Source organism: Anopheles coustani, chromosome 2 (genome assembly GCF_943734705.1).
Source record: "Anopheles coustani chromosome 2, idAnoCousDA_361_x.2, whole genome shotgun sequence".
Taxonomy (NCBI): domain Eukaryota; kingdom Metazoa; phylum Arthropoda; class Insecta; order Diptera; family Culicidae; genus Anopheles; species Anopheles coustani.
The window spans coordinates 59,091,399-59,106,612 of NC_071289.1; the positions used below are offsets into that span (position 1 = coordinate 59,091,399).

The window sequence follows — 15,214 nt, forward strand, 5'->3', positions numbered from 1 at the left end:
ATCGGATGCGACCGGGGTTGGAGGGCTGCAGCCATGGACCGAGCTACCTGGAGAACGATTGGTGACCAGGCCATGTCAGCACGACGTGCTCAACTGCGAGCGGGGGGAGATTGAAGAAGAAGAAGAAGAATATAGCAAAGAAATTCATTATCAATTTGTCTTATCTTATCGAGTGTTAATACCTCATACAAATATTATGTATTTACAGTATACTATCTTGGTGAATCTTTAAGCTACCATATTTGTATTCTGCAATTAACTTTGGAACCAGTTAAATTATTTTTATCAAAATGAAACTAATTAATGAAAACTGATCTCCCGCTCATATTTAAATTTATTTTATCATACAAATTGTTCAAGATTAAAATGGAACCCGGCATAACTTTTCCATTTTTTCCTTTAATAGTCACTTTGAGACATTTGTCTCACGCTGTATATTTTTAAAAGTCACGTATCATGAAATCTGAAAAGATAACCTTAGAGCTATAAGCTTGTTCTTCGAAAATCATTGACTTAGTAAATTTTATACGCACATGGTGTTAATCCTGTTCATATTCCCTACAGGCTATCCACAGCCGAAGCTAATCTGCCCGACGAGCGTCAACGTGGAGCTGCACGAGAACGAAACCGAAAGCACGACGGTTCACTTGAGGCGACCCGAAACGGACGTCAGCTGGGAGCGAGATATTTTGGCGGAACCGTACTGGGCGAAGAAGGACAGTTTCCCATTGCCCCTCGGCAGCCTCAATGTCACCTTTTCGGCTAGGCATCCCGTCTCGAAGCTGCGAACCGATTGCACGTTCCTCGTCAACGTTTTGCGTAAGTCAAGAAGTGTTTCTTTCTTTTGCTTTGGTTTTAGATGATTTTAATATTTCTCTTGAGGTTGCCTTTTGTCTTGTCTCTCCAGCTGGTTCTCCTCCACGGGTAGATTTTTGTCCCGACACGCAGGTCTACACGATCGAGGGCCGACATCAGAGCGTGAAGGCGACGTGGGAGGAGCCCGTCTTCTCCGATAATGTCGGTGTAGTCACGATCACCAAATCCAATGTAAGTCACTCAAAAATTACTCCCTTTAAATTCTTAAATTAAGATACACAAAACAAAGAAGATCGTTGAATCGAGGGTCTAAAACAATCATCCTTGTTTTGTTGTTGTCATCCATCATAATTCATATAGAGTCCCGGAACGGACTTCGGTGCCGGCAGCCATCTGATCACGTACGAAGCGCACGACGAGGCTCAATGGAAGAGCAAGTGCGTCTTCAAGATCGTCGTGAACCTGAACCCTCAACAGCAACAGCAACAGCAACAACAGCAGCAACAACAGCAGCAAAGTGGTGGCCAACAGTCGCACTTTCAGCTTCCGATACTGTACAATCGGTTCTACTTCTAAGGTGAGTCCGCGTTCGGCGAAAGGGCCAACGAATGATTCCTTCCACACACACGCACACAGCGACAGGAGAGGAATGCAACCGGAGCGCTTGCATATCGCTCGATCGGGGTTCGAAGCCAAATGTGACTGGCAACACCGGTTTTGCATCGGCACACAGCACCGATGCTAGGAGGCAAACGTGGAAAACAATAAGAAGATTTTAGATTTTAATGACTTAGGGCGTGAAAAGACGAAAACAGAACCAGATGTAGCGTGCAGCTTGTGTGGTAGAGGAAAGTAGGACTTTTCCGGGGAGCTTTGGCTTAATGGGAAAAAAGAAACCGGGTGGCACATTGGATCCCTCTTTCTTGGATGCTTTTTTTTGTCATCCCCTTCCATAGGGGTGATGAGAGAATATACATATACACTTATATCAACACGTACATATACAAAGGAAGCGTAAGCAGATGGGAAGGAGTTGAACTGCACCAACAGTTGGTGAGATTTTCATTAGGAGGTGGAACTCGAGGCAGTTCTTTGAAAACGAGATGAATGGCAAACAAAAGATGAACAGACACATCAGACAACCCGGCAAAACCGATAAAGATCGGTGATGATATTGTAAATAATCTCATTGGCAAGCGCCAACGGAAACATACTCCGTTTGGAGTGATAATGGAAAAGGGAAAGGATAAGAAAAACGTAAAAACAATAAGATATGGAGTAAATTAAGTGTAAGTATTTCAAAATGCAACAAAAAAAAACAGAAAACACATACACAAATAAGAGGAAAGAACCGAGCAAAGTGACATATTTTCTGACCCGTAACGCGTAAGCTCTAGAGCAGACTAGAAAAGGTGGTTTTAATTTGCCAATGCAGTAAATGAGCAACTTGAACCAAACGTAGAAATATTGTATTCAAATCCCTCCCCCCTCCCCCTCATCCCCTCCCACGATCCTCTTCCCTAGCGGTAAAGCTTGCATTTGTAGGGTGCAGCTTTTGCGGTTTGCGGTTCTGAATGTACAATAGAGGTGAGCATTTCTTCCCAAAAACATTCCCAATCCCCGGAAGCCACCTTCGGAACTGAGTCCTTCATTCGGATGGCCGATGGATGGCCTTTTCCGTTGGGATCGTGGTTGCAGTTTGGCGATACGAACCCGATGGTCAACCAATAAAGAGTAGAAGCAAATGAGCTGCAACCGAAGGTTCTGAAGAAGGCATTCAAATCAATATCAATAAAGGTGAAACCATTTCAGAGAAAAACGGAGTGATTGTTTTACCGGAGTCCATCCGAAAAAAGAAGGTCGGTTTTATCGATATCGATCGTTTTGTTTTATTTTTTCCATTATCCACGGTCGAGCCTATAAAGGTTGAATAGTTTTGAAATTGTTTTTTTCCTTTCTTTTGAAGCACGCAGTTTACAAATGTCCTATCTAATCGCTTTTGTTTTTTCAATCCACAGCTTTGTTATAGTGTTATGATGGGTTTGCAAATGCATCTTATCGATTTGTTTGAGTTTTTGTTTGTTAATGCTAGTTCGAGGTAGTTGATTCGTTGTATCGAGTACATTATTCCATTCGGAAAAAAAAATCGCTTTTCTGAGGGATTGATCATAAACTATGATGTGTGTTTAAATTATAGCAAAATTGAAAAGCAAATCATACGAAGGGGTCATTTTGTGTTACGTTAAAACCGCTAGCAGATTGTGTTTTCGTTTTCTGTTTGTTAGTGTGAAGGTTCCCCATTCTTGCACACACTCACAAAGACCTACAAACACACGAATGATGATATTTTCCATCTATCCTCGAATTCAGTTTCCTCCCGACGAGCAAGGTTCAAGTTCAAACCCCGTCCCGTCCTGGGTACGATGCTTCATGGTTGATCCTGCTCCTTCGCCTGGACCGTTCCGTTGGAGCGCACTTCAGAATGTGCTCGGCTGCGTTTTCTCAACAATCGCCTCGGATGCTGCTGATGATGATACTGATGCTGACGATAGTGGGTCACGCTCGCTTGTGTCACTGGATACGCGGGCCGGTGCGGCTGATGGGGTGACGGCATCGGTGTAACATTTCCGAAAGTGGCTAGCGACGGTGGCCTCAAGGAGCCGGCCGAGGGCCCGGTCGAGAGTTTGTCCCACGAGGAGTAGTAGCGTAGCAGGTTATCTGAAGGAGAAGAAAAAAACCGATCGGTCAAGAGGGACTAACATGCGAGAAAATAGCTTCCATTTGGGGGAGATAACCTTGAAGCTTTACGCTAACGTGCTTAAGAGGTCCTCTTATTATACGATCAAGAATATGTCACCCTATCAACCCACCGAATCGCTAGTAGATAATCATCCTTCGTGTTAGCGCTAGCTTGACATAATTAATGTGTTGATAGCTAGTCCAATGTCATCGCCCAGAAGGACATTTATTGATTATTTATTGCATATCAAAGGGTACATGGATCTTTTTTCTAACCATCCCTCTGATGGGTTTTCTTTCGAAAACAAAAATTACTCACTGTATCGCTGATGCTGGCGTTCAATTTGGGCCGGACTGGCGTCCGGAGACGCCTCCAGGTGCTGCAAGTGCTGAGCGAGCATCCGTTGTTGATGGCGCAACCTAGCGAGCTTCTGCTGGATGCGAATGTTCTTCACCACACAGCCTTGCGGTACGTGCAACTGGTATGTTGGAGGATGGATAACGTGTAAGAAAAATTAATTAGATGGGAATTAGAGTAACTTCGAATGAGCCTATCAAGTGACTTTAAACAGGAACTAAGTTGAAGCATTTTTTGCAGTTTTTGATGAAAAGCTGAAATCATTTAAAGCGACAATGGTTTCTGCTTGTTATTTGCAAATTGTTTCTTTAAAATATACTTACCTTAAACTCACAATAGTTGAAGTTTCAAACACATGCGAATCCAATGGTAAAAATTCTTGTAAACCGCACTCACCTTAAATTTGCACCATTTGTTTAGTGTTACATAAAAGCGTTACTGTTTGCAATTGTTGCCTCGAGCTTAGTGTTAAAGATGCATTTTATAAAAGTATTGAAATGCAAGCCGCATGTTGCCGATATTATTAAAAGTTATATCACAGATGAGAATGTTTGCCTGATTTGAAACTTCACAAAACCTAACAAACAAAACCCTATCAATTGATCACAACGCAAACATAGAGTATTTTTCTTCGCATAAACGACCGTCTTCGGTAATGACTGCCTCATTAAGAGCTTACTAGACGTTTTTTCTTTTGTGTACGTGCATAGTCTGACCTCTGGTATAGTAAAGGAGGGTCCGGTCTCGGTTGGGATTCGAACCCATGCCTCGGCTATCGCGGACCCCGTTGACCTGTTCCACCCATACTTTTTTTCATTCGTAAAATTTGCATTTTCACACATAATTCTTGACTGAGAAAATATCTCCACAAAGCAATTATAAACTGTGTTATTTTTCATAACGATAAAATTTATGCTTCTACATACAACTAGTTATTTTGGAGTTAATTTTTTGTAGTGTTTAATGAATGCGTTGTGTTCTTGAAAGTAATAACTTGTTTTTGAAAATGTAGCAAACTTGCTGCTTTTTTGCAGCCTGCCGAAACAATTTGGCGAAAGTGTGTAAGAAAAGCAAACAAATAATATAGTTTTGAACACCGTTGGTCCAGATGCTTTTAAAATCAACTACATGTAAATAAAATAAAATTGAATAAAGAGTTTTCTACAGAAAAAGTTGATCACAACCAATGAAACTGTGGAATCTGTTTTGTTAGAAGTCATTGTGATAACATTGTTTATGATTAAAAAAACATCACTGATGAAAATAACCACATTTTTCCATAATTAAAACCGAAAGTTACATTGAAATGCAATTGAAAGCAATATCTATTAATCCAAAAACAGAAGAACGTCGCAGTTAAAATGGAAAAATTAATACTCACATCGAGGGACAATAGCTTTCGCTAATTTTCCTCGCTTCCGAATCACGCCGAGCAGTGAAAATAATTAAACTGCCCCATCGAAAAGCGTCGTGAAAGTTTTCCTTCTGCAGCACAACACCACAACGGTTGCACGGATACTCGTAAATTCCGTAGAAACCGTAGCGATCGACTGTCTAGCCCATCGTTGGAGTAACTTTGGAAACGACAGCCCGAAAGTCAAATAAAGTGCATCGAACCGTCGCACCGATTAGAAAGCCATTCATCGAACGTGCCCCCCACACCCCCTCCCTTTGGTCAACGGAATGGAACCGACCGGTACAATATCGGGAAGTAGAGCGAAAAACAAGAAGAAATTAACTGCGTATAAAACCGAAAATCAACAGGACGACCAACCGGTTCGATGGGGTTTGCCGATGGACAGGAAAGCTTTCGCACGAGCTAGTTCCGCCCGGTACCTGAAGGATCTGAAGTTTCGCTTTCTAGTTGACTCCACTAGAGAGGTGGAAAATTGGGCGGTGGGTGAGGGAGCGGGGAAGGAAGGTGGCGTTGGTCAAACCCGTCCAAACACGAACGCTGCGCTGCCGAAGCGGACGCAGGTGATTGCGAGTGTGGGAATGCGGTTTTCCATGCGCCGATCACGACCCAAGTGTTGTTTATTCGCCTGTAAACCACAAATAATGTTTACAGAACACACTTCAGCGCCCGGTCTCACGTTCCCCGGGTGGGGGGGAAAAGAGAAGGCCGGTGGTTGGGGAGGCGGTTTGGTTGGGTCACGTGGTTGGTTTCCGTGCCATTCCCAAATGAGGTTTGGGTTTCGCTGCGGAAACGAGACTCCGGTCGGAAATTTAGAACCCATGAGAGTGAGGAAGCGATTATAGACGATTTGTGTTTTGTTTTGTTTTAACATACTCGCTCAAACATTCATGCGTCCAACGTTACCCAACCCGCAGGCCCACAGCTGGTTGCTAATCAATGCAATAATTCATCGACGGTTCCGCAAGCCGCACGAATCGTTCGCAACGCAAACAACGCACCGAAAACCGCCAATTATGTGCAACATTTCCACACGCGCATTCTGGCCTCAAGCCTGATTTTCCCGACCGTGAGGATCGATACACACGGATGCAGGAAAAAAAAGAACAGAATAACTCCGCACTCCCAAAAAACCACAAATGAAACCGCGTGCACGTGGAAAAGTCGGGAAGTCACGGCAACAACACCACCTACCAGCGTGCGAGAGGAAAACGGAAAACAGTCGGGTAGGAGCGGGAAAATCCCACACCAATGGCTGTAGTTTTTCTCGCTAAAGCTTGCGGGAGTTCATGTTGACTCCGCAGAGAGCGAGAAGACTACTGTAAAGTGACGTTTTTGTGTGCATTTCTCGCGCCAACATTGATTAACTTTAGTCGAATGAAACCTTTATGAGAATTCCACAGATCAAAATAACCCAAAACCCAAGTTTTTGCCTGGGATTTCCATGGAAAGCATTATCCCGAATTGAATTGAATTTGAATATTTCTAACCGGTTACTGCACATTTTCAATGAACCCAACACGTCAGAGCCATAAGAAGCCACACAAACTCGGGTAGCCCATACATTTTGTATGGTTGGATGGTTGATGGTTGTTGATGTGATGATGGTTGTTGATGTGAAGGATGAAAGTTTTTGGAACCTCAAATTAATATACTTAATGAATTTTTAAAATTATGAAAAATAAACGAAATTTTGGAAAACATCCGCAAGCATCTTTACTGAACATTTCAAATCGATCCGACATCTCAATAAAAACATATTTAGTCTGAACATTTACGTTGGTAACTTTGGTTGAACGGGTGAAGTATACCTTTAATTTAAAGCATTCCTTCCGTGCGAAGCGATTTCCCAGAAGATCGATGCAAAAACTGACGCACGGCAAGGTGAGACAGTTGATGTTAATTAAATGTCATGCCTTCGGCTACGTTGATCTGATGGCTCGTGCTGTCACCGTGCGGGCGCGTGGGACGTGATCGATTTTTGTGGTTTTTTCACGTCGCGAATTTTAATGTATTGATCAATCAAACCGGGTTTTATTTCCCGCGATGACTGGCGGTTGGATCATTAATCATTATTGTGCCTTTCGTGCTTGTCTGGCAGGTTTTTTTCGAGCTAATTTAAAAAACTTATAATAGAATTATACACCTGTTGATTGAAATAGAAACTTGATATGTTTTAATTATTACAATTAATATGCGCTTGGCAGTTTGGAATTGGCACACACAAAAACCCATTCGCACATATTTAACATGTTTCAACCTCAATACCTAGCTTTGACAGTTCGCTTTAAATTATTCCCTTTTACAGTCCTTAACTTAACTTTTTTTTTCTTTTTTAAGGGATTCATTGAAATTTCTGTTTTGTACGTTCAATAATCGAAAACACAGCCAAACTAAACGCATCATTCAAAGTGTTTTGCTTTAAATCTTCGAATCTTTTTTAATCAATTATTTCACGACCGCATGACGAGTTGTCTTTATAAATGAATACAGTCTAAAACATACTTGTAGCTTTTCAACAGCAGCCTACAGTAAATATCAACAAAAAAAATTCTTTTCTGTCTCTTAAATAAATAATGCAGAATAATTGCACTCCGTTTGCTTGCAATAAGAAAAAAAGGGATTAACACAATAGAAAAATCCACCAAAGTTTATCTTTATGGATCACTTAGAAATTTTAATTAATAAATACATGTCGCTCGACCATCACGTTCAAATCCAACGAACCGAATATTATAACGCTGCTCAATTTTCAATTGTAAATCACCGGACAAGTAAAGTGATAAACACCTCCTTCCACAGTTTCACCCCCAAGGACATGTTCCGACTCGGAAAAGTCACACAAAGAATGAGGAAGAGTTTTGGTTCGAAGGGCGAATAAAAACGTGACAACTACAACCGTTTGCTCGTTTTACTACCACTCCGGGTACGTGTTCGAGCAAGAAAGCAACCGAGAGGGTGTGCCTTTGGCAGACTGAAATCGAAAGGAAAAACAAAATGAAAAACAACACCGGACAAAACGTGTCGAAATGCTGCAAAGTGCGAGATACGATGCAAAGTCGCGCAACTGCCACCATATAACTTTCCACCCCATTCCTCCCGCTACTTCGTCAGGACACGGGACTTTGTCCGGGTGTAGGAAGCAAATATAAAACCAGACGAAGCCATGAAAAAACTTCAACACTACACCAAGAAAATAGTCAAGTGAACGAGAACAGCAAGAAGCACATACACACACACACAAAATAACAAACAAATGAACAAACACACGCAGAACAAAAATAAAGTTTATCTCGAACCGGGCAAGATCGGGCAAGCAGAAAACATAAATAACATCAGCAGCACGCAAACACCAAGGTGAAGACCGCCACGATCGGTGGGTTTTGGTGGGAAAGTTGGGAAACTTTGCGCACTTCTGGTGTAAGATTGAAAAACGTGGCCGGGAAAAAGTTTTCCGCGAGCTGGTTGGCTTACGTTCGTCGTGTTATTTTGTTTTTTTCTTTTTCGTTTGTGCCCGTCTTATCATCGGTATGTTACTCTCAACGCTTTTCCACGCCATCTGCTGCGGATGACACACTTTTACTGCCGGCCGATGGTGTGGGGAGAAAATTGGAAGGTGGCCCCCCCGGTACTTTCTACTCATTTTCTCGTTAACAGTTGGAAAGACAGTTTTGCACTTTGCTGCGAGCGACCAGTCAGCCAACCATGCTCATGATTACTCATTCCGTGGGCAACAGGTGGGGTGCGGATGGGATGGGGGCTTCTGTTTGCGAAGCGGGAGGGTCGACACAAACAATTTAAAAATTTGAAGTTTGAAAAACGTCCGCACATTATCAGCGAAATACAATAACAGCACAAACGATGTCCGTCGTTTCTTAAAAGCTTTAATTATTTTGTATAAACTCAGCAGTTAGCAAAGGATAATAACTTATGTTTGGACTACATGTTCACATATCTTCTGCCCTGATTCACATTTAATTGATCTGAACTATTCCTTTGAAATGCTATCAGTACAAATTTGAAAACAGTGTGACAATCATTCAAAAACAGAAAATTTGTTTCTTCATCAGAAATTATATCTCGTTAGCAGTGCATATTTTATTTTGCCCCTACGATATTTTGATGAAATCATTACAATGATGAATTCAAATTTTTGACTAAAAAAACACAACTTAATTTGGACGTTCCTCCATAGGATCTCCTTGAGAATAATTAAAAAATTATATAATTTTGTGTTTGTGAAATAATTTAACAGAAACAACTCACAGGACGAAGTTAATCTCCGTCACTTTGACTTTGCTTTCAGTCGCATGTTTTCTTAAATACTTTGCAAATGCTGTTTCTTATCGAAACTTTCCGAAAAGTGCCCAACAAAATGCTGTTTCTTGTCAGTGCTCCATAGTTGGTGCATTTTTTCCCCTCTTTCTGATCACTTCAAGTTTAGCTACACATTTTCCGTCTCTTGCCTTTCACTCAGTGTCGCTTAAACCTTCAGGAGAAACTTTTTCGATTTTATGAGCGCCCTTCTATGGAGGAGAAGAGTGTCTTGATAAAATGTTTACGCCAGCACAAGCTACTTGTTTTGTACTCCCCTTTTTTATACACGACAAGAAGTACTTAAATAACCTACGAATCATCCTCAGCCTCTTTCCTATTCCCTCTTGCTTGTATACGATTTTTTTAGTTTAACTCGTTTGAAAGAATTTTTAATTAGCCAGCAGCAAATGCCAGAATGCTCCCAGACCATCCTCTCGATGGAGTGCGGGATGCGTTTGAATTTATCATGAGCAAAAGTTTTACCCGACACGATCGCCTCGAAAGCAGCTACCGGGACTGATCGAAAGCAAATGTCTAGGGCCAGAAGCGCCAGCTTTACGTGGAAGTCATACCGTATCATGCACAGCGTCTTCTGGTTCTCGTCGGAACGAAAGGGGCGCGCTGAAGATTACGGTTTATGATGGAGCGGAATCACATTTTCCGGCAACCCATCTCTTCCACCCTTATTACGTTCGTTACAACCCTCTTTTTATTCCTAGAGTGCGAGCAACCCTCTACCTTCGCCCAGGTCGGCACGGTACTTGCGTCAGACGGGACGCTTGAAGGGCATGATCTATTTAATTACAAGCACATCCGAAAGGCAACCGGATACCCGTCCACTCCCGTCCGCCTCACGTCCGGACGTGCCATAAAATGTCTTGTTTACAGGTAGTGTTTAATGAATTATCAATTATTTGTCCCGGCAAATGTCTTCATTGGGCGTCGGGCGCAGTCAGCCGGAGACCAGCACGATTGGTTTTTGCATAAATAATTGGCCCGAAATGGAAGAATTATGCGTGACGAAACGGTTTGTCGGGACGTGCAACTTTTATGATATCATTATTAGGTTAGAGATTGGATCTGGTGGTGGACGAAGGGTGGAGGGATGGGGTTCAGTTATATTTTTATGATGGATCCTATTTGGAATGAAACATTGCGATACGAAAGCTGCACATCAATATTAAATTACAAGCTTGCTTCAAATCAGACTTAAGATGATTTATTCTGGAAATGTATTATATAATTTAATATACAAGAATATACTTCTCCGTTTATGAAGAAGATAAATGGATTTTGTTCAGGACAGAATCAGATTAGCATACATTTCTTCTTTGTTTATAGAACAGCATTAATCAAAATTCATAAAGTTTCGAGCGAGAGCAAAATTACACGGCATATCAAGGCTAATACTATTCACGGACTTTTAGATTCAAATCGAGGTGATCACGTACTTTGCATTGTTTTTATCGATTTTATATTTTAAAATTGAACAAATAGTATTTTTAATTTTTGGGCCTAAATTACTAACCTTTTCTTACCAATTTTGTGAAAAAATGTATTAAAATAAGGGTTCTGGGATGTAAACGAGCAAGTATTACTCGTATGATTTATCACGCACATTAAACATTCAGGAAAAATTAGTAAAAAAAAAATATTTACCATGAAGTATAACCCTTGTATCTATTATATCTTGTATCTAATTGTATTCAATAGTTTGGATGGTACAACATATCGAAAATCGTGTTATGCAAGCAAAGAGAAGAACATGATTTCTGCCCGACCTTGTTCTGTAACACAGTCTATATTCACGTGACCCTTTGTTAGAGATGGCAACGTTCTAAAACAATAGGAATATGGTCCATGGCGCATGATGAAATCGGAAAAAAGTGCGACAAGAAACTGAAACGCAAAAAAAAAACGATGCTGCGTCGGACACCGAAAGCGTAACGAATCACGGTTGAGTAAATCAAGTACAATAAAAAAAACACAAACACACATATTAAACAATGGTCAAAAAGTGTAAATGATATGGTACTAGCGAGCGATAACAAGAGAGCAATCGAGAAATCCAAAACGCAATAAAGAGGAAATAAAAAAAGAAAGCACACAATCTAAATTAACAAACATACATGATCGCTAATGAAAATAAACAAAGTAAACCAGGCAATTGGAAAAAAGCTATCAACCGAAGAGTAGAACAACAATAGAGAGTGGAAGCGAAAAATAAAACAACGAGATGAACCGAATCAAAACACAAACCTATCACAGCAGTCAATATCGCACGAAGCGATAAACAATCAATCGGAAATAAAAGAGCGTCAAAACAGCAGGCAAAACAACGACACAACAACACGCGTATAAAAACTCGTGCGCGAAAAAGAAACACGAGAATTCGAATTTTGGGGAACAAAAAGCATTCGGTTTACCGGTGGTGGTGCTGGGAAGGCTTGATTGAACCGCCCAGCGGAGGACATTCCGACGTCGGGATGTATGAAGGACACATGGTTCCAGGAGCCCGACGGTTGACTCTGTCGATGCTGCTGTTGTGGCCATTGTTGCTGCCCCAACCAATTTTGATGATGCTGCACACGCTGACGTTGCTGCTGGTGCTGGTGGTGGAGTGGTTGGTGCTGATAATGGACGAGCTGGTGGTGCTGCTGGTTGCGATTGTGTCCGTAATACGATTCCCGTTCCGGCTGCCGATGAGCCTGCGAAATGGAACAAACGATCTCGTCCCGATAAAAACGGTCCACCGACCAACACTACCATCGCGCCGTCCGTGGTCGTCGGTTGGAGGGAGTGGAACAAAAAGGACCAAAAGCATAAAGACAAACAACACACACACACACAAACACACAGCGGGAATGTTAGCGGACCTGGCAACGCGTGGACCAAACTCGTCCTCGGTGATGATGCACGGAAAATGTCACATTGTCACTATGGAACCTTTTTTTTTGTTTCGTCGCTCCATTTTTCCTGTATTTTGTTTTGTCCTCACCGTGACGCTCCGGAAGGACGGGGACAATTGGGATTGTGCCCGGGAAAATTGATTGATTGTGTCATTAAATTGTGTGCTACAAAACGCACGATGCAATTTTCCGAAACAAGTGTCCCCAACGTCCCCAACGATCTTGTCTTCGTGTTGCCCAGGGAAACCGCAACCGAACCGACCGCAAATCCCTCTGTCGGCAGAGATTCCCAGGCGACGTCGTGTACCGTGGACGATCCCGTGCTTGATGTTAGACCGGGCAGTGCCGATTTCACAAAAGTGGACAATTTAAACAATCTCCCGCCACCTCCCTTCATTCCGGGGCAACGAATCCCTCGGGGCACTTTTCCGTACAACAAATTTTCTCGCATCGTAGAGAGTAATTGGGTGGCATGCTTTTTTAATTAATTTTCCCGTTCCCGGCCGCTCATGGCTTTCTCACACTTAAACACTCGCTCACACACGGAACCGTCGAACCCGGCTGGATCCGGCACGAACGCGTTGAGCGTTGAAAACAAGTTGCAGCTTTTCGACAGCTCTGTTCCGGTGCCAGCGGCGAACGGTAAACGGTCGATTGGGATTTTCCCAAGGTTTTGATCCCAATTTTCCCTCCATAATCGTGTTGAATGTAGCCGCTGGTCTTTCTCGCTCACCCGCTCACCCTTCCTCTGTTCCTCATTTTCCTCGTTATTTTTTTTTTGCTCTCTTTTCCACCCAATTGTATCGCTTTTCCGCCCAACATGTGCCCCCCGCTGCTGCTGCACGAATGAATTATTTCATTTTCGCCTCATTTATCATCGGTGACGGTGGCATCGGTGGCGGGGATTGATTTCAATTGTCCATAATTGATGACACCCGCCCGTACCCAACCGAACCTCAATGGTCCACCCCCTCACGTTTCCCCACGTGGAAACGGTTCCGGAAGCGGGCGTTTAAAATCAAACTTTTATCCACCGTGAACAAGCTTTTCCGTTGCGCGGATTTAATCGCACGCGCTGTCGCAGGACGGAAGGGACAATAAATTTTTCCCTGCGCCAATACATGTAACGATTATCGGGTCCGGGAAACTTCGGGCAAATCCGGGTGGACGGGGAAAAAATTAAACCATGGGCATCAAATTGCGCTCATCATGTACCGGCCACGTTTTGCTGCGGGAACAACATGCGGGAGATAATGCCCCGATAAATCTGTCATAAATTTGAATTATAATTAGATGGCAGGCATATTTAAAAAAGCACACACAAATAGTCCCACTATTATGCGCCAATTTCGTGGGATGCATATTGATTCGGGTGCCCATTTGTACAAACAACAGAAACTATTTAAACCATTCCATAAAAAATTGCTGACGAGGAGTGAAAAATATAAGACAAAACTAGCTATTTTCATGCCATCCAAATGTATGCCATCGAAAAGATATACTTAATTAAAAATTCCACGCCGTAATCTGTTACACATTTTAGTTTTTTTATATGACTTTTGTGAACACTACAAACTGGACCAATACTGAACCTTCGATTGTGAAACTATTCACACATTAAGTATAAACACTGCAGATGTTGCTGAAGATTTGTTTAATCACTATTTTTTATAAAATCATCTCAATTTATCAATTGAAACTCAGTATTACTAACACAAACTAAACAAGCATGTACACATATGTGAAGGTGTATCCACCAAAATTATAGAACAGGGTTAGTACAACACGGAGAAATCGATGAAATATCAACCATTTTAAATACGCCGTTTTTGTAACTATTACATTCAAACATAACTTCTTCTTCTTGGCGTAACGACCTCTTGGTCATGCCTGCCCGTTAAGGGCTTACGAGACTTGTTTCCCTATTGTACGTGGATAGTCAGTCCTCTCGTACAGGGGAGGGGTCCGGTCTCGGTTGGGATTCGAACCCACGCCGTCGAGGTGGTGAGCCCCGGCGCTCATGGGCCGATTTTCTAACCGGCGCTACCGCTCGGCTGTCGCGGACCCCCCTAACATAACTCACAAGTAAAAAGTTAAAACCATAACTCTGTTCTCAACCCCTTCTTCACCGAGTATCCCCGGGGTTTCAAGCTGCTCTTTTCATATTTTTAAAATGATTTTTCAACATAACGAACTTTTACTTCAAATGTTTATGACTTGCTGGCTTGATTGAAAATTTGTATTGTTTCCGATTTTAACGAACAAATGTTACGACCAAATCAATTTATTTAATATTTTAAACACTTGCTTATCTAACTATTTCCATATTACATTGAGTCATCCACGATGGTTGTTGCGTACAGTTTAAGAGGTGTGATTTGATTTCTTTCCCATAACTTTCCCCAACTATAAAAACACGATTTGAGATTTGTCCTCTCTTCGAAGCAAATACGTGTAATATTGCAAATCGGTGGTCGATCGTTCTTACACCGGCTGATGTTATGTTCGGAAGCAGTAAACACATAATAAACCGAGTCTTGAGAAATTACACAACATGGTACGAACCACATCGTTCAGCTGCTTAGAATCGTTCAAATACATATCCGTCACAATAAACAATTGATTTCATGCACGGAGCAACGAGTCATGGTTGAAAGCTCA

At 42.1% G+C, this 15,214-nt stretch overlaps 2 protein-coding genes across 2 annotated transcripts in view; one reads left to right on the plus strand and one right to left on the minus strand.

Annotated features, from left to right (window-relative positions):
- Positions 1 to 2,610, plus strand: part of LOC131264731 (uncharacterized) — an 85,938-nt gene extending 83,328 nt beyond the window's left edge. The window contains exons 11-13 of the mRNA XM_058267001.1: positions 565 to 819; positions 908 to 1,047; positions 1,177 to 2,610. Of these exons, the coding sequence (XP_058122984.1) occupies positions 565 to 819; positions 908 to 1,047; positions 1,177 to 1,392 (611 nt within the window). The 3' untranslated portion in view covers positions 1,393 to 2,610. The remainder of the gene's footprint in view (positions 1 to 564; positions 820 to 907; positions 1,048 to 1,176) is intronic.
- Positions 2,611 to 3,244: 634 nt separating this feature from the next.
- The window catches only part of LOC131264732 (uncharacterized), a 95,404-nt gene continuing 83,434 nt past the window's right edge, over positions 3,245 to 15,214 (minus strand). Inside the window, exons 14-16 of the mRNA XM_058267002.1 lie at positions 12,071 to 12,352; positions 3,875 to 4,034; positions 3,245 to 3,534 (exon numbers count right to left, since the gene is read on the minus strand). Of these exons, the coding sequence (XP_058122985.1) occupies positions 3,245 to 3,534; positions 3,875 to 4,034; positions 12,071 to 12,352 (732 nt within the window). The remainder of the gene's footprint in view (positions 3,535 to 3,874; positions 4,035 to 12,070; positions 12,353 to 15,214) is intronic.